The 23,745-nt window shown below is 45.2% G+C and overlaps 1 protein-coding gene across 2 annotated transcripts in view; it reads left to right on the plus strand.

The window, feature by feature from the left end:
- The window catches only part of ELAVL1 (ELAV like RNA binding protein 1), a 40,877-nt gene that overhangs the window by 1,537 nt on the left and 15,595 nt on the right, over positions 1-23,745 (plus strand). For both annotated transcript variants that reach the window (XM_030256985.4, XM_002190940.7), the window contains exon 2: positions 9,019-9,202. In XM_030256985.4, the coding sequence (XP_030112845.2) occupies positions 9,031-9,202 (172 nt within the window). In that variant the 5' untranslated portion in view covers positions 9,019-9,030. The remainder of the gene's footprint in view (positions 1-9,018; positions 9,203-23,745) is intronic.

Here is a 23,745-nt window from a genome sequence, read left to right on the forward strand (position 1 = left end):
TTTATAGCCCTGCTGTGGGTGGTTCTGCAGGACCAGATGAACTCCCTAGGGAGTTGTGTTGTGCAGTACCAAGTTTGTAAAAACAGCAGCAGCAGTAAGCACAGTCTGAATGGAAATGTGAATGTTGTGTGTAGCAGCTTACTTATCAGTGTTAGGTGTTGACATTAACTTAATGTGAAATGTGCTCTATGCTCTGAATTCAAACACTATTTTCTTTTCTGTTTCTTGCATGTTCTATCACTTTTTTTTTTTCTGGGAAAATTCCTCCTTGTCTTGACCTGAGACATGGCATTTTACTTTCAGAATCCATCTCTTTCAGCTGTTGTACCAGCCTGGTTTCTCTCCTGAAGCTTTGGTGTCTGTCTTGTTTCTTGCTGATTGTTGTGAGCTCTCTGAATTGATTCCCAAAGTTACTGGCTGTCACTCTGACGATCTGTGGATAAGCTGCCTGTGAAGTTGGTAGACTTTTAGTCACCAAGTTTAGAAAGCTTGAACTTGCTATGTTTTTAGACTTCAAGAAGTTGTTCAGAGAAGCTGTTCTTTCTGCACTTCTGGGTACTTCAGATGCAGCCTGGAAGGCATTTAGGGAGAATGACAGAGTTCAGCAAAGGAGAGGTGATAAATTTTGACTTGTGCTGAAAATTATTAGGGCACTTCTGTCTCATGTGCAGATTTGTGTTCAGGTACCTGCAAGCTTCAAACTGCTGGCCTAAATGATCCATTTGAGTATACAACCTCGTTATATGTAGGTGATGTATGCAAAAATAGATTCTAAGTTGGTTTTTTTTTTTTCTGATGAGATAGGGTGGAAATCAGCTCTACTGAGAAGGCAGAGATGTTTTTCGTGTGTGTGGGCCTGCTGCCTTTGGGGGTTGTTTTGTTTGTTTTTAAAATTAGTAGCAGTGGTATAGTACTACAAAGGTATAATTTTCCTATCTCCTACTGCTTCCACGGCCTCCATGTAGGAACACAGCAGCAACCACAATTTCTTACCAGGCCCTCAGAGATGGATTTCCAGCTAGTTATTGGTGAACAAGTTGGATGCTGTGTTTCCCTCCTTGCCTTCCTGCCCCATCAAGGTGAAAGTATCTGAAGATGGGTCAGTGTTATCCAAGGTTGGATCAATGTGTGGAGCAGCTGTTGTCAGAAAGTATCTGGAATCTACAGTTCTTATGTTCACTTATCATCTCCTGGCTTCTCCCTCAGAAAGGAATCATTCCCTCTCAGTTGTCTCCAGATGTCTTTTGTGTAGGTGAAAAAATTGCCAAAGGCAATGGGCAATCTGACACGGTCTAGAAAAAGGAAGGTAATAAATTATTTCAAGATCTGTTTATCATAAATCTGTTTGTGGTGTTTTTTTGGGTTTTTTTTTTGTTTTTTTTTTTTTTTTTTTTTAATATAGGTGCAGATTGTGGGATAGTCCAGGCTGCACAAAGTTTTTTGCTGTCTCTTCCCCATGTAGGAACTTGATGGTGTTAACTGGCAGCATCTTTGACCCAGGGCAAACATCAGTGGAATCACAGAATGCCAGGATGGCTGGAGTTGGGAGGGACCTTAGAGACCATTTAATTCCACCCCCTGCCCCAGGCAGGGACACCTTCCACCATCCCAGGGTGCTCCAAGCCCTGCACAACCTGGCCTGGAACACTTTCAGGGATGGAGCAGCCACAGCTGCTCTGGGCACCCTGTGCCAGGGCCTGCCCACCCTGCCAGGGAACAATTCCTGCCCAATCTCCCATCCAGCCCTGCCCTCTGGCAGTGGGAGCCATTCCCTGTGTCCTGTCCCTCCAGGCCTTGTCCCCAGTCCCTCTCCAGCTCTCCTGGAGCCCCTTCAGGCCCTGCCAGGGGCTCTGAGCTCTCCCTGGAGCTTCTCCTCTCCAGGGGAGCACCCCCAGCTCTCCCAGCCTGGCTCCAGAGCAGAGAGGCTCCAGACCCGGGAGCATTTCTGTGGCCTCAGAACTGGCTCCAGCAGCTCCATGTCCTTCCTGTGCTGAGAAGTGTGTTGTGATGTGAAACTCTGAGCAGAGCCTGGTATCCTCTATCTGTCAGGGCTGGCTGTTAACCTGGGAAGATGGGGAAATGTAGATCTAGCAGTAGATGTTCGGTGTCTCAGCCACAGATTTCTGATTGCCCTTATTCCCAAAGCTCAAGCTGAGAGGGGCCCCAGTCCCTGCTGGGTGTTGGACCATCAGCGGATGGTAATTATGGCCAGCCTGTATCTGATTTCTGACAGCATTCCAATGATGATTAATTTTATTCCTAGGAATTGAATGTAGTTCATCAGACTGCTGAAGTAAGGTCATTGCTCTGAAGAATGCAGAGTAATGCAGAGTAATTCTGAAGAATGCAGAGAATATTTTTTGGCCTCAAATGCTTTTGTCTCTGAATGGCAATATAAGCATTGACAAAAACACCTTGATGATATTATTATATGAACATGAATAAAAACAACTAAAAGGGGCATTTAAAACCCTTCCAGACAAATCTGATTGCTAAGGAACATCTAAAACTGCTTTGCTGAAATATTAAAATTGTCACAGTTGAGATTTGTTAGACCAAAAATGTGCTCAAAACTAAGTTTATGCCCAATGTTTTTAAACTAACATTAAAAAAAGCTTAAAATATGTTATACTAAAATGAGTGATTCAGCATATGGAAATAGAATTTGTGGAAATGCAGCAGCAGATTCTAGTAATGGCTGCTTCTGGTGCTGAGCTATTTTTACTGGCAAAAGTGTTGGGATCTTAGGTGCAGTCAAGCTGAGGAGAACAAGGGCAGTGTCCTCGTTTCAGGTGTGCAAAGGGGAGCAAAATCAAAGAGATGAGATCTGTTACCTCTGGAAAACCCAAAGGGTAGGCAAGTAGAAAGGGTTTGCTTTTTTCCCCCCATACACTGGATAAATGCTGTTATTGAATTTAAGAGACCATGTAGATTTTGTGATTTCTTCCTCCCCTCAAATGGCTTTTGATGTTTGATGAAGATTTGAGAGGAATTTGAAGGAATAGTACATGAATGTGTGGTGAATCAAATACCAGCAGGGCTTGCACTGCACTGTCCTTTTCTTGGACTCTGTCTGTGTGTTCATGGAGAGGTCTGTGCTTGTGGGATGCAATATGCAGACCTGCTGGGGTCATGAAAAGAGTTTGTATAAAGAATAAAATGTGTTTTCTTGTAGATTATAGGGGAAGGCTCTGTGATGTAGAGAGGTTTGGATTAAGTAACAGAGAGATGTGTTCTGACTGTGGAGTGCTAGGAAACTTTTTTTTTCTTAGAGGCATGTAGGCCTAGGGGAGGGTTTTCTGCTGGCTTGGCTATTCAGGTGAAACCTATTCTGTTCCTTACAGTGATTTCAGAGAAGACCATATGATGCTTTTTCTTCCCCAGTGTCTGTCCTACTCTGTTGTGATTAAGCTCTTGGTTCTCAATCCTGGTATGACAGCTGCCTGCAAAGCAAGGTTTTGCATGACAGTACTGTGTTGGATAGTTCTTGAAAACTATTTTCCTGAAGCAGTTTAAATTCATGGAGGCTCTTCAGGCTCTTCTAAATGTGTGGCATTGGGTTTGACATGTATTCCAGCGTGGACATCTCAGCACCTCTGCACTTGCTGTCTGGATTGGTTTGGCACTTGCATGAACGTAGTAGTGTTCTTTTTGTTCTGTTTCAGGTGTGGTCTCCAAGAAACAGCTCAGCAGCTTAAGACAAGATTGTTGTCTTGTAGTCAGCCATGATTCTTGGTGGGAGGCATGTCCACAAATGTCCGTGTGCTGGAGGAGCAAAAGGGCTCGAGTAGCCTTGAGGTTCTACTTGATGACTCCATTTAGATTCCTAAGCCCACAGGCAGAGCTCAGGAATGGGCTGAGGAGACTGAAGTGCGAGTTGATGAAACAGCTCATGGGCAGAACTCTGCAGCATCACTGGTTTCAGGGCTCCTGTTCATTTACCACTGACATCAATAAGGAGGTTTCACCAGTTCAGGGACTGTGTCAGGCCCTGCCCGCTGGAGCCCTTCCTGTATAGAATGTCCTGGATGATGTTGACTTGCACTTCATTGCAAAGAAAGATGGAGGTTTTGAGTGAGTATCTGGGTCAGCAGCCTCAGGTCTGCTGTGATTTAAGGACCATGCTGTGCTCACTGTGGCCCATTTCCAGTGCTCCAGTGAGCTCTGTGTCAGAAAGCTCATTGATCCAGGAAGAATTTCCCATCTTAAGTTCTACACTAGCTGATCCATCATCTATCCCACCTGAGCAGCTGCCTCCATCTCGGAACTCCAGCACAAGAAAGACATAGACCTGTTGGAGTGAGCCCAACAGGTGATTGAGGTCGATTGAGGTCATAGAGATGCTCTGAGGGCTGGAGCCAGGCTGGGAGAGCTGGGGGTGCTCCCCTGGAGAGGAGAAGCTCCAGGGAGAGCTCAGAGCCCCTGGCAGGGCCTGAAGGGGCTCCAGGAGAGCTGGAGAGGGACTGGGGACAAGGCCTGGAGGGACAGGACACAGGGAATGGCTCCCACTGCCAGAGGGCAGGGCTGGATGGGAGACTGGGCAGGAATTGTTCCTTGGCAGGGTGGGCAGGCCCTGGCACAGGGTGCCCACCCTGGATCCCTGGCAGTGCCCAAGGCCAGGCTGGATGGGGCTTGGAGCAGCCTGGGACAGTGGAAGGTGTCCCTGCCTGGGGCAGGGGGTGGAATGAAATTGTCTCTAAGGTCCCTTCCAACCCAATTATCCTGGCATTCTGTGAGCATCTGTTTAGGTGTCTATATATGAATTTGTGACCTCAGTAGTGGTCTGGTGCCTTTTTAGTCCTGTGAACAAGGTGTAGGTAGACAAAGCCTCTTGCCTGATGTTGAAGACGGACAGTTCTTGCCAGTGTTCTTGTTTCACGTGGTCTCCACAGATCCATATGGGTCTTCCTTCTCAGCAAACATCTTGCAGTGAAATAATTGATAGCAGTGATTCCTAGAATTCTGGACGGAGATACAGAGTGTCATTGGGGAAAAAACTTACTGGTCTGTTGCCAAAACAATTAAACCTGTGGAATCTGGTGCACTTTTGTGAGAAGCTGATTGTCATGGTCAGTGCAACATTTCTGCAACAATTGCCCATGAGAGCTTTTCAATCCAGTCTGGCTGAGGGTGCCTGAGCAGTCGTTGGCACAGGTGGTGAAGTGTTATGCTGTGTGGGTTTGAGCATCTCCAGAATTAGTGGAAGATTTGGACACAGCACATATGGTTTCCTTTATTGCTCTGTGCACCCTTGGCATTTTAAATGTTGGGGCATCTTACCCTAGGAAGAAGGTTGCTGCTGCATTTTCAAATAAGCTTCTGCAGCATTTGATTATTGTTTTAGAATTTGTCATTTTAGGAAGTGCAATGCAGTGGAACTTAGTCTTAAAGTTTTAGTTTTTCGGGACATAGAAATGAAAGCCTGTTTTGGAAAGGTTGCAAACTACCAGTCTCTTTTCAGTCAGCCTTCCCAAATGGAGCCGTTGGGCCTTCTTGCTATCATTGGCCTGTCCACAGGGAATATAAATGCATTCAGTCTTGTGATTTATGTCATTGTAGATTGGTAAGCGTCGGTTAATGAAGTTCTAACTTGCAAATTAGTGTACAGGCCTGGTTCTCAAATCGAGACTATTTACTGATAGAAATGGATTGTTATATCTTTGGTAAAGAAAGATCAGGACGTTCCCTCAGTGTATTTCAGTGGGAGCTGAATAAAAATTTGTTTTCCAGTGTAGCATCGCTTGTTTCATCTGTCCTACCTTACATCTCCTTTTCGTTTTGGAAATCTTTTCAGTATGCAGAGGTAACAATTCCTTGGGGGCTTTTTTAAACTTTGCTGGCATAAGAACTGTTCACCTGTTGAGAAATACACCTGGTGCAGGTCAGCAGCTGCAGGTTTTTCTGGGAGGGGGTTCTTCAACTCTGACAGAGTTGGGGCCATGACCATTTCCCTGGGGAGCCTCTTCCAGAACCTTTTCCTAATATCCAACCTAAACCTCCCCTGACACATTGAGAAGACCTTGGACTAAACATCAGCATCAGGATGGGCACAGCCCAGAGGGGCTTTGTCTGAGATCCCTCCCCAGGGGCACAGCTGGAGCTGTTCTGTGTCACTGCTCCACAGAGGAACTGGGGTCAGGGACTGTGCTGTGGGAAACCTGGGGCCAAGCTGGTGAGAGGAGCTGGTCTGACTGGGGACTGGGGTGTGTGGGGAGTCACACAGGACCTGTGGGGTCACTGGAGCCACTGCTGCAAAGGGGCTTTGGTCCCAGCAGTGCCAGTGGGACCCCCAGAGTGACATCAGACTGGTGGAATGGAGGAGTGTCCTTAACACCTCACCAACAGAGGAAGTGGTGCCCACTAACTTCCAGGCTGGCTGGACAGTGTTAGTCCTGCAGTAGATTGTGTAAGTGCTCAGCAAGAGATTAGAAAGAAAGAAGCATCTTTTCTCTCAGTGCTCTGCTCCTCCAGCCCTTCACTGTGCCTTTATTGCTCCTGCGTGCTTGGTTCCTGGTATCCCATGGAAACCTTTGCCAGGCCTGTATGCAAGGGCTTCCTCTGTTTGCTTTCTAAAAGCCTGAAGAAAAGCAACTTCCTTCCCACCTTGTAATGGTTCTGAATCAGCCCTGCCCCAGGCACTGCTTGAGTATGCTGGGAGGGCGTAGACTGTGAGTATTGCAGACTTAGAGGATGTGGGACAGTGATGGAAGGTCAGTAGCCACTTGGCAAACTCTTGTCAGTTCTGCTTTATGCCAAATATAAGTGTGGTAACTTGCCATCATCATATGCTGGGCACGTTTCTCTGATTGGTATCTGACTGTGGTGCCTCCTTTTCAGGCAGCAGATACACCCTGGAAAATAAAAAAAACAAAACCTCAGTCTTTTAAGTATCTGTTCTTGAAATCATTAGAATTTATAGCAATTTCTTAATCTCAGCAGCAGGAAGGATTTATAGCATAAATAAATGGCAATAAAGGGCAAAGTTGGTTAAAATGAAGGAAATTTTAACTTTTTCCTCTTACAGGTGGAAAAATCTCAACGTTTCTTCCTTTGCTTACTAAATATTCTAGTTGTGCCATACAACTTGTACTCATCAACATATTGGTGTGTTCTGCATGTGGGGCTTGAATTTTGTGGAGCATGAAGGCAAGCAAAGTTACCTTCTATTCAAATAATTCATATAATAATATCATCAAGGTGTTTATATTGCCATTGAGAGACAAAAGCATTTGAGGCCAAAAAATATTCTCTGCATTCTTCAGAATTACCCTGCATTACTCTGCATTCTTCAGAGCAATGACCTTACTTCAGCAGTCTGATGAACTACATTCAATTCCTAGGAATAAAATTAATCATCATTGGAATGCTGTCAGAAAACGTTTGTTATGTTATTTTATAACTTAGACATGGTGACTATAGACGGTTCAGCTGTTTGAGCGTTTTTTACCAGAACAGGAAACTTCTCTGAGATTGTGCTCAGCAAGTTCTGACAGAGCCAGGATGGAATGTGTATTTAACGATAGAATTTGCAGTACAACAGGGATGACCTGGGAGTGTAAAAATTGTCTGCTGAGGGGAGTCTCTTCCCCTGCTTTCCTATCCTGTGGCATTAACTGGTGCTTATCTTGCTGCAAGGGGAGCAGATTAAAACTGCTGACACAACAAGAAGGGCTTCCCTCCTGTGTGGTTTTCCATTGCTTTCACAGTACAGATTGGTTATCCCATGGGCAGAGGGTGCTGGAATGGGCTCATGTTGACACTTGAAACACAAAAATGGGGGTAGAACCTGATCTGTGGGTGAAGGGGAGTAAGAGCTGCCAACTCTTAATGCTCCAGCACATACTGAAAAGATAAAGATTCAGTTCAAATCCATACTGTGAAAAATCTTTAATTAGCATAAATCTTCTCATGGTTTATTCTATAATCATGTGCTCAGGTATTTGTTTAAAAATTTGACCTTCACTATCAGACATGAATCAACAGCAGCTGCTGGTGAGGGGCCTGGAAGTCCCTTCATGCAGGGAGCATTCCCTTTGTAGACAGAGGATTTCTTGTTGCTGTTTCTGACTTCTTCCATTATTCAACTTCTGGGTATTAGCCATGGAAAGGCTAATCCTTTAGCAGATCCAGATCTGTAGATCCTGTTGCAGAAACAGGATTTAGATATCCTGATTTTGACTATTTTGACAAAGTGCTTTAAAAACTAGGATTCTGGCAAGCCATGAGCAGCTCAAGTCTAGTGTGAGTTTTAATTGAAGGTTAAGTAAAACTTCAGGATTCAGTCCCTGATGGTGGATTGAGGTAGAGAGTTATCTTCCTGTGATAGCCTTGAGAAAACACACAGAATTCCTTTCTTTAAAAAGCTGCAAAAAATAGAAATTGTCAAATACTCAATATGGCCCCAAGTCAGTGTGCAGCACAGACTCAGCAGTTTCATACACACAGTAAAGCAGCACCAAAGGCAGCATTAAGCAGTAACAGGCCTTGAGGTGCTGAATGGAGAACATTTACAGGGGAAAACATTAGAAAATTAATAGTCTCCAGTTGAAACACTGAACTGGGTTAGATCTTGCTGCTTCTTGTCTTCCTGTCTGAAAAAGTTCTGGGCATAAGGTTGGAATTCAGGATGAGGTGGCAGTGTGGTTGTGGCTGGTCAAGTACCTGGACATGAGGGAACCTGGTTTTTACCTTGGCTGTTGGGAATACTTTGGTGTTACAGGAATGTCTTCAAAATCTTATCTTGATGCTTTTTATTAATGTAAAAAAATAGAAATCCTGAAGAGCTCTTTAATGGTACATAGTTCTGTAAAATGTCATGTTTGTGCTTTTGAAAGAATGAATTGTTCTGGAATTTTCAACAAATGGTGTTTTGTTTTCTGAGTTGAAAAAAAGCATTGTTGAAGCAGTGGCTTGTTCTTAGTTTTTAAAATAAACATTCAAACTTATTTCAGGTGGAGGAAGTTTGGTTTATGGAAATGTGAAGATCTAAACCTCACTGAGGATTTTTTCACTTTGCAGATATATTGTAAAATGTCCAATGGTTATGAAGATCACATGGCTGAAGATTGCAGGGATGATATTGGTAGGACAAATTTAATTGTGAACTACCTTCCTCAGAACATGACGCAGGATGAATTACGGAGTCTGTTCAGCAGCATTGGTGAAGTGGAATCTGCAAAACTTATTCGGGACAAAGTTGCAGGTATGATTTAGTATTTCAGAAATTGTCATCTTGTGCTAGACTGTGTGAACAAATACTTGATTGAATACAGCTTAATCTAGAAATACTAAATGTTTGTGTGTGTAATCAAACTATTGCCAAATTTGCCTGGAGCTCCAGTAACGCCAGGATTGGATATTGGGAGGATGGAATGCTCAAGGCTAAGTTAATGACGATTGTGTGCATGGCTAAGAATTCTAAGAAGTACAGTTCCCAAATTTGAACATTAATAGACAGGTCTAAAACTGGTTTAGATTTAGTCCCTGACTGATTTATTCTTCCTACAATTTGAGTGTTTTTGACTCCACCCGAGCTCTGAATATACAAACCTTTTGTTCTGATTTTGATCAGTAAAAGAAAGGTGTGCTGGGGTTCTGAAGTGACTGTAGGTCTTATCACTGTTGTGGAATTTAACTTGTAAGTCCCTTAAACAGGATTGGTAGTAGTAGCTTTAGAATATGAGAGGAATGAATTGTTCTGACTTATGAAATTTAGTGTTTCCTTGAACAAGGAAAACAAATGCTGACAGAGCAGCTGCTTCCATATCTGTTTAGTTGCAGGAGGTTTTAGCTGCTCTCTGAAGAGGTTTTAGTCCTTGCACTGTTAAAATACTTCATTTACAAGTTTTGATTATTCTTGTTCAGAATTTGCAGAATCTTGGATTCAGTGAGAGCACTTGGTTGTTTCTAGAGGGGAAAAAAAAAAAAGTGCTGTTAACTAGCTGTGCCCTGGTGTTTGTTCCCAGCCTGCAGCTCACTGCTTGTGGAATTCTGTGCTGCACATGCTCAGTGTTGTATTTCAGAATCCAGCGATACTGATCGTTATCTAATCCATAAGGGAGCCGGCCTGAGACTGCTCCCTCGTCTGTAAAAGCTGCATGGGAGCTGATGGAATGCATGAGGGCTCTCTGTGCGTCATCTTTAGTGCTTTATTTGCTTGAGAATACCCATGAGAACTGCATAATTAAAAACTTCAGAATTTCCCTTCCAAGTAGCCTCTCTGATATCCATGTCTCTGACTTTCCTGATTGTCATGGTTTGACGCTGGCACAATGCCAGTGCCCCCATGAAAATGCAATCTTTTAATTGAATGCTGTGAAATGCGATCGAGAACAGAGCAAAGCAGGCCCAAGCCTAATAACAAGAAAAGAACTTTATTAAGCTACTACCACTATGCTACTATAAAAGAGGGAAAAAAAGAAGAAAGAAAACACACACAATCCAAAATGAAAACCTTCCAAAGCATCCCTCCTCCCAACTCCAACAAACCACAGTGAGACACAATTTGGACCCCAATCAGGTTTCCACCCTCCAGATAATCAACACCCAGTCCATCTGCAGGGAGAGAGGAGCCTCTCCTGTGCCACAGACCCCCCAAGAAACACAGCTGCCACATCCTGTGCTTCCATGTCACCACATGGCACCGCCCGGAGAAAAAAAAGTTTGCCAGTGGTGACCCTCTCCTTTCCATGCACAGTGCTCTCACCACCAATGCATGGATGGACAGACTGCTTTTTAGGATTTTTCCTTTCAAGGCTACCCTGCCAAGAGGGGAAAAAACAACAGTTCAGTTTTTCATTTTTGGGACCAACAGTCCCCCCCATTTTCCCCTGGGGCCGAGGCTCCAAGAATAGAGATCTTCTTCTCTTCTTCCTCTGCAAAGACAGGGGGCACCACCACAAACCTCCTTAACTTTTCTCTGTTCACTCCACTTCTGTCTTTTCCCAGCTGAAGCAGGTCTCTTTGGCTCACCAGCATCCTCCTAAAATACATTCTCTCTTGGAGGAGAAGATCAGTTCAGTCTGTGGCTACCAAGAAAAAGTCCAGCTAAAAGCCACTCCATCATCGCCTCCCACCTAAAATTTCTCCTTCCAACATCCCAGGTCCCAGGCTGTCTCTCTTCCTCTCTTTCAAACCGAGGAGAAAAATGTCACAAAGCTTTCATTTCTCAGGAAGGGTTAAAAGTCCCAACTCCCAGAGATGGCTCGCTGCCCAGGCTCCAGCTCCCACAGGCAGCTGGGCACCTTGTGGTCCTCCTGCTCTTCTCCTTCCCCGCAGGGAACTGCTGATAAAACCACCACCATCTCTTTTTCTCTCTTGGGAGAGAGAGAGACTCTGGGGGGAAAATGGAGACATCCCAGATTTCTCCACTCTTCCATGTGCAGGGGGTTCCAGTCCCTCCACCCTTGGGCCTACCTCCGAAGGCCATGTGGCTTTTCCCGTCCCCCACCCACCTCCTCGCAGGGCAGGGGAGAGTCCTGCACTGACCGCTGACCGGAACCCAAGAGAGCGAGTTCTCCTGGGAATTCTGCTTTTAACCCCTCTGTGTTCTCAGAGGCGTGTCCACCTTCAATTGGTCAATGTCCAAATTGACCTCTTCCTTCTGGAAAAATTCATTTTCCGTGTCAAACCACGACAATGATATCTTACAGATGAGGTATCTCATGATGTCTGTCTGTCTGTGTCTCTACTTAAGGGATGTATATGTTCAGTCATGGTAAGATAGTTACATAAATAGCGATTTCTTTGAATGTTTTGTCAGGTGAGTGTTTGTCCCAGCTGTTGTCATGTGCTTTGCCTCAGAAGTTGAGGCTTACTCTGAAGTCTGGTTTTGCAAGGAATAAGACCCCTTGCTTTATGATAGCAGGTCATAGCTGACCCACACCTTAGACTGTAAAATAAGCACAGAATTACCTGTGTGGGAAGGATATTTTCAGTGGGAAGCTAGAGATTTATTCAGTCTCTGAAGTGGAGACCCTGCTTCACAGGTTACCTGTAGCATCAAACACTCTGGTAAAGTCTGCTTAACTTTAACTTGGAACTTGACAGTGCTGGGTAGTTTAAAGTCCAAAACACACTTGTGTGCTCAAGGTTGTTCTTAACCTCAAGAATGAAAAATAAAATTGTTGTTATTGTTTCAGAGAGCCCTTGAGTGCCTGTGGACAGAACACTGGCTTTTCTCTAAAGTGGTTGCATGTGCTGGATTCTGTGTGGCTGCTGTGGTCATGCCACTGGATTTTGTTGCTACCTACTTTTTCACTTACTTGCAACACTGTTAGGAGCAGTTACCAGTCATGTCCATACTTTCTGATAGTACTGGAATATCAATGCCAAAGAACTGGCTCCTTCTGAGCATTTTTTCTTCCTCTTGCTTTTGTTTCTGCCCCTTTGGAATGTTTCTGCCCCTATAATGTTCACATTATATTCTTTATTCTCAAACTGTCTGCTGAACACATGGATGTGCAGCAGTCCCTGAACAGAAAAATCCTGTGGCACAGTTCTTCTTTTCTTGTGCCCCCACTTGGATTTCTCTGACCCTGTGGCAGACGGCAGGAAATTGGAGCTGCAGAAAAACCTGTTCAGCTCCCTGACCTTGGTTTCTGGTCAGATAAGTCATAATATTGGCATGTGAGATAGAGTGGGTTGAGTGGCCTGAGCAAGAGGGAGGGAACCTTTTGCTTTTATTGGAATTAGACTTTTTGTTTAGTTCTTTTCAATGAAGTCATAGCTTTTGGTGTCCCCATAAAGTTTTAATAATCAGAGAATTTTGTCTTTGAAGTTCCCTTTATTGTTTGTGTTTGCAGAGTTAAAATCAACATTTAGTTGATAATGCTTGCTTTTTGAAAAACATTGAATGATACATACATTTCTTCTCAATTTACTGTCTGTTAATGAAATAACAGTGCAAAAAATACTTCTGCTTGGAATGAAGTTTTTCATTACTTATTGAACTGGCATAAGCTGTCTGGAGACTGATTACTGGGATTCAAGAACTGATTGGAAAGCCAAGCTTGGGTTTGCTTAAACAAAATATTTTATTATGATCATTACATATGTTGTTGCGTTTTGCTTCAAATGCAGCAGAGTATGGAACAATCTGTTCCATGTGTTAGGTTGTGGTTATAAAATGTAGAGAAGCTCCTTGAAGCCTCCAGACTGCTTAGCCTTTATATCACTACTGATGAGCATTACAGGAAGGTGAAAGTAGCAGCAAACCGTAGTGTCAGTTCACATTCCTTACCAGGAGCTTTTGGGTTTGTGTACACATGGGTTATAGCCATTGATAAGGGTGTGACCGTGTGTCTGGTTTGTTGTTTGAGATGTGACAGCTTCTTTTTCTGTTTTTTTCCCTTTTTTTTTCAGTACCTGTGCAGAGAAACTTCTGCACAGTAGCTGAGCATTAGAAGGGTGCAGGGCTCCTCCTCACCATACTGGAGGAATAGAGTGCTGGGCTTTGCATTCTCCAGTTGGTGTAATGCATTCCTCAGCATTTCCAGACATGGCTTTGCTTGACCTGTGATGAGTGAAACAGTACTGGGGGTCAGCAGGCAAATTCTGAATTGTTGCTGTGTTTATGGCAAGTATGTCTTGGACATCCAGGATTTTCGTAAGAGAATTACAGAATTCATTGGACACTGTTCTTTCTCTCAGATCTTAATTGAGCACCAGCCACGCCTTGGGGCTTTGAACCCTAGGGAAATGTTAGAAGGCTGATTCCCACTTCCCAATATAGTATGGCACAGTGTCCAGCCTGCAGTGTAACTTTTCACTGGTGCATCTCCTGGCTTGTCACAATGATTGCTGAGGTCTGTGAGTAGCCATTGACCTGATTCCATCAATTAAATCCTCTCTTCCTGGGGCTCTGACTCATGAGACTGAGAGCAAGAAGTCTGGGGTTGGTCCAGTAGCCTGCAGCATTGACTGCAGACCCAGACACAGCAGGACCAGACTTCTGCTATGCACTGATTTCCTCTCCAGGGATGTGTATGATATTAAATGTCCACTTCCTTGAAGCAATTGCTTTGTGCTAGAGAAGATCCAACAGAAGAAATCTGTCTCATGCTGTATTTTGCATGGTCAGTGTTTGACTTTGCTGCAACATCCAGGTTCTGGGTTCTGGACTGCTCTAACAGGTGAGTTTTTTAAAAACATTTCTCCTTCAGTACCTGTTAATGCAGGAATGCAGGCGTCTGTGCCTCTCTGGGGTTGCTCAGTTTCTTGCAGCATAGATGGTGATGGCTTGTTGTGTCAGGATGTCTGACTTTTGAGCAAAAGCATCTGTGCTGTGCATAGCTCTAAATTTTCCAACAGAGGCTGGTCATCTTTACCTTGCTGTCCATACAGCTGTACAGAGGTTGTTAGTCCTTCTGGACCAAATGCTGAAGCTGAAAGTTAGTTGGTCATGTGTGTTTTAATTTCTGTCTTCTCCTTACTTTGCTGAAGTATTGGTACTTTAAAACCTGACTGTCCTAAAGGTCTGAAAAGGTAGAGTTAAGCTGCCTTTTTGTGGAATTACTAAAAACAAAAAGCTGCCAAACTCATGTGCTACAGTAGCACATGGTAATACTAAAAATAATATTCCTTATTGGAATAATTCTGTGAGCTGGGAGGTGCTTCCACCTGTGGTACTGTATGTAACTGTCCTCAGAGTGCAAGGGAAAAGAATTCATCAAAACTACCACAAAGCTGTGTTGGAGGAGCTTAAACTGGATATTAGGAAGAGTTTGTTCCCCCCGAGGGTGCTGGCACTGCCCAGGCTCCCCAGGGAATGGTCCCGGCCCCGAGGCTGCCAGAGCTGCAGGAGCGTTTGGACAGCGCTCTCAGGGCTGCTCAGGGTGGGGCTGTTGGGGGGTCTGGGCAGACACAGGGATTGGAAGGGCCCCACAAGGACCAACAATCCAACTGAGAATATTCTGGGGTTCTATTCTAGGATTCTGTGAACCTTTTTTCTCATGTGTTTATGGTCTCAGACTTCTATGGGGTCTATTTATTGCTCCTGACACCGTATCCCTGCTTTGAGTCGCTTGTGACAGGTTGCTGTGCACAGCTCGTTCTGTGAGGGTTCCTTCTGACACTGATTTATTTTGGAAAGGAGGCATCCAGCTTCCTCAGGGTGCCTGTTCCTTCCCTCACACCTTCTGTCCTGAGCCAGGAGTGTTTTCCCTCTGGTGCTCATGACTCCTCTAGGAAGTGGAAGTGTAGGATATGATCCTTCACACTGTTCCAAGGGCTCTGTCTGTACCTGTCAGCTCCCCAGACACGGCCCCCTCTGTGCAGAGGCTGCGAGGGAGGCGTGGGCTTCCTCTGCACTCTCTGCATTTGCTTGTGTCAGTGTGAGTTCTGATAGATCAGAAAGGTGATCAGCAGCTGTTGGGGCAAAGGGATCTCTCTCTACTGCTACTGGCAAGTGTGGAGCGGAAAGGACATTTTGGGGTGACTTGTTAAGGTTTTGTGCAGGAACTTGTTGTCCATCTCAAGCATCGTTGTCGTGATGGCTCGCTCTCTGCAGGTGTGCCTGGGACAGATTGCTTACAGGAGCAAAAGAAGTCACATTCAGATAGTTGCAGTTCCTCAGGAGTGGACATAAAGCTTTACCCTTTACTGCCTTTTTCTTTTCATGTCTTCTCTGGAAGATTCATTCTCAGAAATTACGCAGCTAAAAAAGAAATAAGCATCCTTGTCCATGTGAGCTTTTCAAGCAGAAAGGGGCAGAGGATTTTCCTGCCCAGCTGTCAGGTGCTGCAGGCTGGTGAGTGGCTCGAGTTTATGTGACAGGGCAACTTCTCATTTCACCAGTGCAGTGAACTCAGTCTAGAAATGGAATTCTGAAATGTTCTTGTTTGTCGAAAATACTTAAGTATTATCTTTGGCTGAAATAGTTTCCTTTTGCATGCAAAACACCCATGAAATTGTTTATGCAGTTTTGCTGTTAACTGTGGAATTGGAGTGCATCATTACCTCTGGAGTTTTTTTTTCTAGCTCTTTATTCACATTTGGTGGTAAGTGATTTTTTTAAATGTGCATTCAAGAATGCCTTGTGGCAATGGTTAACTTAATGAGAAAATGCAAATGGTTTGCAGACAAATTGCCCAAATACTGAAAATGTGAACACCAGCTTTGCCAGCTCCACTTAATTCCCTTTGTCATAAAGGTGGCCACATAAACTGCTCAAGGTAGTAGCTTCATTCTCTCAAGGCTATAGGAATACAGTTAACCTAAATCAGAGAATTCCGGAATATCCTGAGCTGGAAGGGACCCCCAGGGATCATCAGCCCAGCCCCTGTCCCTGCCCAGACCCCCCAACAGCCCCACCCTGAGCAGCCCTGAGAGCGCTGTCCAAACGCTCCTGCAGCTCTGGCAGCCTCGGGGCCGGGACCATTCCCTGGGGAGCCTGGGCAGTGCCAGCACCCTCGGGGGGAAGAACCTTTCCCTGAGCTCCATGCCAAGGCCTGGCACAGCTCCAGCCCTTGCTGGGCTCCAGGAGCTGTCCCAGAGCAGAGCTCAGCCCCTGCCCCTCTGCCTCCCCTCGGGAGGAGCTGCAGCCTCCAAGGAGCCTCCCCTCATCTCCTGTGCTCCAGCTGAACCAGCCAGGTGCCCTCAGACCCTTCCCCATCTTTCTAGCCTTAAAGGTTGCCTGTGTTCTTTCAGAGCGATCAGAGCACAGCCAGTAGAAGGAACAGCTCTAGCAGCAGTTCTTGTGTTCTGCTTCTCAATATTCAGGGCATATTTTGGGTTTTCAGTGGATTTCTGGTACCCCTCTTATGACCCAGAGTGCTGGCTGCTGTCGGGATGGGATAGCTGCAGGACTCCTGGACTTGGAGCAGGTTGCTCAGAGCTTTGTCAGGTGTACTTGACCAAAAGGAGGTTGAAGTTTTTGTTCTGGTTGACCCCTCACTGGGGACAGTCAAGCCCTTGTTTAGCTGTGGCTGAGGCCAGGCCTATGTACCAGGCTGGCCTAGAGCAGAGCTTCAGAGCACTGTGAGCAGGCAGAGTAGGGCAGGGACTGGGCACTCTGCTGTGTTTAGCCCATGTGCACTCAGAGTTGGTGCTGTGGTCTCCAGCAGTTTTAGCAGCACCTATTCCTGGAACAGCAGAGGCCTTGGCAAAAGAAAAGCTGCCTTTATGAAAAGGATGGTGGAGCTGTGCAGGGAGTGCCTGGGGCCTCTCACTCTGGGCAGATGTGTTCTTAGTGCTGCAAGTGAGGAGGACCTGTGTCACCAGGTGAAGAGCCTGTGAGTATGTTGGAAACCAGTCCTTGAGTTTGGGGTTCATCAGCACAAGGTGGAGCCTCTAGTGAAGTACCCAAAGGTTTGACATCAGGGCCAAATCTGTTAGAAATGTTGGTCAGGAACAGTGGCTGGTCACCAGGTGGTGGTGCTGCCACTCCGAGGGACCCTGAGAGTGTTCTCTGAAAGCTTTGAGGCAGGGCTGGCACAACAGGCAGTGACTCCCTGCTGTTTTGGGGTTGTGGGTGTCCTTCCACTCTGTCTGGATACTCTGAAGAGTGTTAAATGTAACCCTCCTTATGGTACAAGTCAAAAAGACCAAGAGAACTGTACAGACCATTCCATGGCTCTGCTTCCTTTGCTTTTTTCCCCCCTCATAAAGCCATACGAATGAGCCATGCAGCAACATCTTTGGTTGTGTTCTAATATTTTTCAGCATGCTTTTAGTGGGGGTTATTTTTATACATCTTACAATACTTTCATTCTCTTCCAGTGGGGCAGCTCCGTTTCTGCAGTGTAAGAGTTGGGTTCAGTTCAGCCTGTGATTGGGGTGACTGAGCACTTGCTGAGGTTTTTGTACTGTAATGTTTGCAGCTAAAGAAGTGTACTGTTTTTTGAAAGTTGAAGTTTCTTCCTCAAGAGAAGGAAGAAATGAATATTTGAGCCCTCAGTATCTTGAACAGTCAGATTTTTGTTCCAACAACAGGTGAATAAATTGGGTCCTGTTTAAAGAAATGAGATCTTCCAGTAAGTGGTCAGGCATTTTTCTCCCAGATTCCCTCCAAAAAAAAAAACTAGCCTGTGATATTTCTGCACAGTTTTGGGCCTGGTGTTTTCTGTGTTCATTTTACAAATCCTTTTCACTTCACAGAATCTTAGATCCTGGCAGTTCATCTGAAAAGGGAGCCCTGGAACAACTAAAATTAAACCTCAACAGAGAATTGTTCTGGAACTGAGAGAAAGGGAAAAAAATGAACGTATAGAAATGATAATTATGCTTTGTGAAATAAATTACTAAAAAAACTCCACCCTTCTGTTTTCAGGATTTAAAGCTATTACTCTTTCGGTGGAATTTTTGCAATATTGTGGAGATGGTGAGATCCCTGTGAACTCTCTGAACTGGGGTTGACAACAGACTTGTAAAGTTAGCTTTGTAGCTTTTGACTTTTTCCCAAAGAGGTGCCTGTTGGAGTTGTTTGTGTTCATCTTTGTTTCAAGGCAAATATCAGTGATTTTACATAAGGAGAGACAGCTTTATTTGTAATTTGTAATGTTTTTCTGAATTGTTTAAAGGTCAGGCTTTTCAAGCCAGCTAAATGTGCTTTTGCCCTTAAACGTCTATAAATGAGACTCTTCATTGTTTAGCTGTGAACAGAAAGAGTTGTGTCCTAAAGCCAGGGGAAGCAGTGGAAGCACATTCTGGATTGGAAAGTAATCATCAATATAACTAGATATTTTCTTTGTTTCCTTGCTAGTTCCCTTCTGTTGCCATCAAGTGTCTGTTCAGAAAGATGTGCTGGTTTGAAGTCTGGAGCAGATGTGGGAATTGGCTTAATGAGCAGTTTGGGTCTCAGTCCCAGGAACTGCCACTAAGCTGGGTCCAGGTCCTGTAGAAGGAATATTCTGAGCTGCTGCATGGACTAACAGAAAAGGGTGAAACATTGTGGAAATGCTGAGTTATAAACCTAAACTTTCAGCTCTGTGTAGGTGGAGCAGGTGCAGTAATTGCCCATGAAGTGTTGGTGGGACTGACCCAGCCCTGCAGGAGCACAGTGCTCCCCAGGGCTCTCTAGGCTAGGCACAACCCCAGGCTGTTTGCCTGGGCCAGGCTTTGCCCCCAGCCTGACACACAGTACTGTGTGGGGTGTTTCTGCTGCTGTCTTGGTGTTTCAGGGGCTTAGTTGTGGGAATTAAAAAAACAGAAACTTCCACAGTCACTAAAGGATTTCATCTGCAGTCTTGGAAGAAGCTGGGATTGATGTAAAAATACAATACACACACATTAAGCAGAAAAATCATAAACTTATGTTTCTGTAGTTGTAAGTAAGAATATGCCTTAAGTAAAGGAGAAACTGTGTTGGGTAAGATAGTGAAGGGTTTATTATGTAGGGGTGTAGTTGTATAGAGTAAGCTGAGAGTTTAGAAGTTATAACAGAAGCATGTGAGTTAGAAGCCCATTGGACAAAGGTATCCACAGTACAGCAGAAGTAAGCAAAGGTGATAGGTTAGAAAAGCAAAATAAACCCTGTGACAACTGTTGGTTTAGAAAGTTATGTATTGTCATGTAACAAAGAACTCCAGGGAGAGCTCAGAGCCCCTGGCAGGGCCTGAAGGGGCTCCAGGAGAGCTGGAGAGGGACTGGGGACAAGGCCTGGAGGGACAGGACACAGGGAATGGCTCCCACTGCCAGAGGGCAGGGCTGGATGGGAGATTGGGCAGGAATTGTTCCCTGGCAGGGTGGGCAGGCCCTGGCACAGGGTGCCCAGAGCAGCTGTGGCTGCCCCTGGATCCCTGGCAGTGCCCAAGGCCTGGCTGAATGTGGCTTGGAGCACCATGGAATAGTGGAAAATGTCCTTGCCTGTGTCAGGGAGCAGAATGAAATCGTCTCTAAGGTTCCTCCCAACCCAAACCATTCCACAATTCCATAAGTTCCTGTATTTTAAAAAACATACTATGAATTATATGCTAGAAGTTATTCTATGTATTACTGTCTATGTTGTGATGATGGAATTTGATAACCATAGACATGGAATGGAAAATCATGCCATTAATTGTTATTTTTAAAAATTGGTTGTTAAATACTTCAGATGTTTGTGTACAAACACAGAAATATGTTTTGACAGAAATCCTTCATGAAGCTGCTTTCTTTTTGATGTAAGGACACCTTGCAGTATGAAAACAAAATCTGCTGAGGATGTAACAAATAGCTGGTCCTTGTCTCTAGAGCCAAGTGGCTTGTGGCTTGTGGCCACAGTCTTGTGGCTGTACAGGATGCTTTACCCCTCTCCCTTGGGGCACTGCTGGCTCATGCTCCACACCCTGTTCCCCAGCTCGTTTTCTGTAGAACAGTCTCCAGCCAGTAAGTGTCCAGTCTGTTATTGCCAGGGTGTCTTTCTCCCCATGATCAGGGCTCTGCATCTGTCCTTGCTGCATTCCATGAAGCGCTGTTGGCCTGTCCTCTGTGACCCTTCAATGTAGGACATGTTCCTCCCAACCTGGTGAGATCTCTGGTCTTGGTGAGAGCACGTTCCCATCACCTCCTCCACAGCGTGGAACTGCAGGTCCCAGCAGAGACCCTGCAAACTCCACTAGTTCCAGGCATACGGCTGGAGTGTGTGTGGGGGAGTGTTTTTGTCTCCTTTTGAACATGAATGTGCTGTTTACCTCCCTTCTTCCAATTTCTTGATAATTCAAAGATGAAAGAGTTTTGGCAGGGACATGAGCCTGGTGCCTCATCACCCTTACATGGAGCCCATTTCACCCCACCATGGGTTTGCCTGGGACGAGTTCACTCAACCACAGTCCCTGGCTCAGTGTTCATCCACTGGCCTTTCTCTGGGAGCTCTTTCCAAGGTGCAGAGGCCTGTTACTCTGCTCGTGAAGTAAGGCACAGAAAGCATCCTGTGCCTCTCTGCTCAGATCACATATTAAATCTGCTGCCATACTTCCAGCCTTGTGCTGCTGGGACAGCAATAGAATATTTTCTGTTTACCCATTATATTGTTCTTTTGTTTCTTTCCATTCTTTTAAAGTCTAAACTGTATTTGAGCTCTGCCATTCCTCAGATACAGTGGACAGTGTTTCCAGATTCCTCCTTTTGTAGCTGTTACTACTTCTATCTCCTGTGCTCTCTGTTTCCCTTGGAGCTCTGCCATGGCTCCCTGCTCATCCCGGCTGCTCTGCTCACACATCTGTGTGTTTTCCTGGCTGTTAGGAAACAGAGGATGCTGTGTGTGTGCTGTGACTCACTCAGCAGATAGGATGCAGCCTCTTGATCACCTGCTCTGCCAGCCCTACCTTGCTGCACTTCCCCGTTGTCAGAGCACTTTTTGGGAAGTTTGGTGCAGGATGGTTGTGGACTGATGTGATTATGGACCCCTGGTTGTACAGCAGTGTAACTGTGCTAAAGAAGCACAAGGCACATCTGGGCACTTTAATGTGTTCTTACCCTCAGAAACTATAGCCACTGCTTTGCGTTCTCCTGATGTCTGGTATTTTATGTGGTACTTCTCAATGCTTTCACACCTATTTAGGCTCTCTGGTAATCACTCATGGCACAGTTTGTAAAGCCAAACAAAAAACTCAGACCCAGCTCACATCCTCCAAACATGATTCCCAGTTCAGAAAACGGGTTCTAAACTAAGTTGCCATCATGCTGAGGTGCACTGACATAACAGGAGCCAGGTTTGATTTTGAGATTTCTCGTGGAGGACAGGATGGGGAGGATCTGAGTGAGCTGCTCTCAGTGAAGTGCTCTGGTGTGTATCAGGCTCCTCAGTGAAGCTGGAGCTGTCAGCAGTGGGAATAAGGAAGAAGCTGGTGACTGAAGCTGTGTGTCTCAGGAGCTGGGAAAGGAAGCAGGGACATGGACAGAAACCCAAGTGATGCCCGGAAAGAAAAGCTGTGCTCTCTCTCCTGAAAAGACCTTTTATCATGGAAACAAAACTTGATTCTTTCTGCTAAAGGAGTCGGGTATTTCACTTAAAACTAGGTTTTGTAGTTACGTCGTTAATTATTTGTGCAGATAAAGACCTACTTGTTGCTCTTTTTTAGCTTTGTCTCTTGAGTAAATTTATATTTATGTATATGCAAACTCTAAAAAATATTTTTAAATTCCTATCCACTAAAATATTTTGAAAACTGTTACAGCACCAGTTTCTTTTGTGCTGCAGGTTTCTATAGCAGGCTGGGAACATCAGGAGAAAGCAAAAAAACTTCTCTCCTTGCCTGGGGTAAACACTTGACAGCAGTCATAATATTGTGTAAATGCTAATTCCTTATATATTTCCTGTCATACTTGGCATATACGTAGATTGTACTGTTTAGGAGTAAAATGATGAAGCAAAGACCATTCCTGTACAGACATCCATGAGGTGGAAATGTCTCCTGCAGTGACAGGACTGTTGTGTGTTGGCCCAGCCTGTGCAGAGATGAACACCAGGCATTGAGTGGGAGGAGATGGCTGAGGCTGATGCTGTTGGGTATTTTAGAGCAAGCTAAGTTAACATATGCTGCCAGTTTGCATGGCATGGGTTTTCTAGCACTTAAGGACTATAAGGTCATGTTATACTACTGTAGTTTTAAGGTGGTAAGTACAGACTAAAAGGGATGGTCTGCATTCTAGTTTATTGTAGAGAAATACAGGTAATTGATAGTTTCTTACCTATTGTCAGGTAAAAGCTAATAGGACTGTAATATTGGGGTTCGGTACAAACTTACTGTCAAATGCCTAGAGGGAATATGAGAATGAACCTTTATGATCCTGCCACTTTCAGAGCCTTCTTTTTCTAGTCAGTGTTTGTTTGGGTAAAACCCATTATGTCCCTGCCCCCTCACTTCCCAGGACATTCAAACCATTGGATAAGGAATAGTCGTTGAGGAATCTGTATAAAACTGGAAGTGAAAAAGATGCAGAATTTTGCTTTGACAAAAACAGTAAAGAAGACCAGTCAAAAACAGTAAAAAATGATACAGTCACTGTGTGATGGTACTTTTGGGACAGACACTTGGAAGGAGAAGCATGTGTAGGGTCCAGGATAGGACTTGTACAGGAACAAGTGGACACAGAATATGTACACCTCAGTTTGTAAAAGGTGAGTGTTGGCTGGAGGATGTAGAATGTGCTTTCAGGGGGCCTGGCAGACTGCTTTTAATGTGGGCTTGTGTGTGTGTGTTAGGGCACGGTTTCTGAGTCCGGTGACTGGGCCCAGGTCACTTTTTACCCTTTTACTCCTGGGTGTCCATGGGTGCTGCAAGTTAGGTCTGGTTTTATCTATGTATAAGGATCAAAATTCCTTGTCACTGATCTCAAAATGATGCATTAACACATGTTGTAATGCTTTGGAAAGAAACAAAGGAGTTTGGGCAGCAGGGGAGGGGGGGATTCTGTCCCTCTTCTCCACTCTGGTGAGACCCCATCTGCAGAGCTGTCTCCAGCCCTGGAGACCCCAACATAAGATAGACATGGACCTGTGGGAGTGAGGCCAGAGGAGCCACGGAGATGCTGCAAGGGCTGGAGCCCCTCTGCCCTGGAGCCAGGCTGGGAGAGCTGGGGGTGCTCCCCTGGAGAGGAGAAGCTCCAGGGAGAGCTCAGAGCCCCTGGCAGGGCCTGAAGGGGCTCCAGGAGAGCTGGAGAGGGACTGGGGACAAGGCCTGGAGGGACAGGACACAGGGAATGGCTCCCACTGCCAGAGGGCAGGGCTGGATGGGAGATTGGGCAGGAATTGTTCCTGGCAGGGTGGGCAGGCCCTGGCACAGGGTGCCCACCCTGGATCCCTGGAAGTGTCCCAGCCAGATTGGA

The sequence above is a fragment of the Taeniopygia guttata genome, chromosome 28, assembly GCF_048771995.1.
Source record: "Taeniopygia guttata chromosome 28, bTaeGut7.mat, whole genome shotgun sequence".
Classification (NCBI taxonomy): Eukaryota; Metazoa; Chordata; class Aves; order Passeriformes; family Estrildidae; genus Taeniopygia; species Taeniopygia guttata.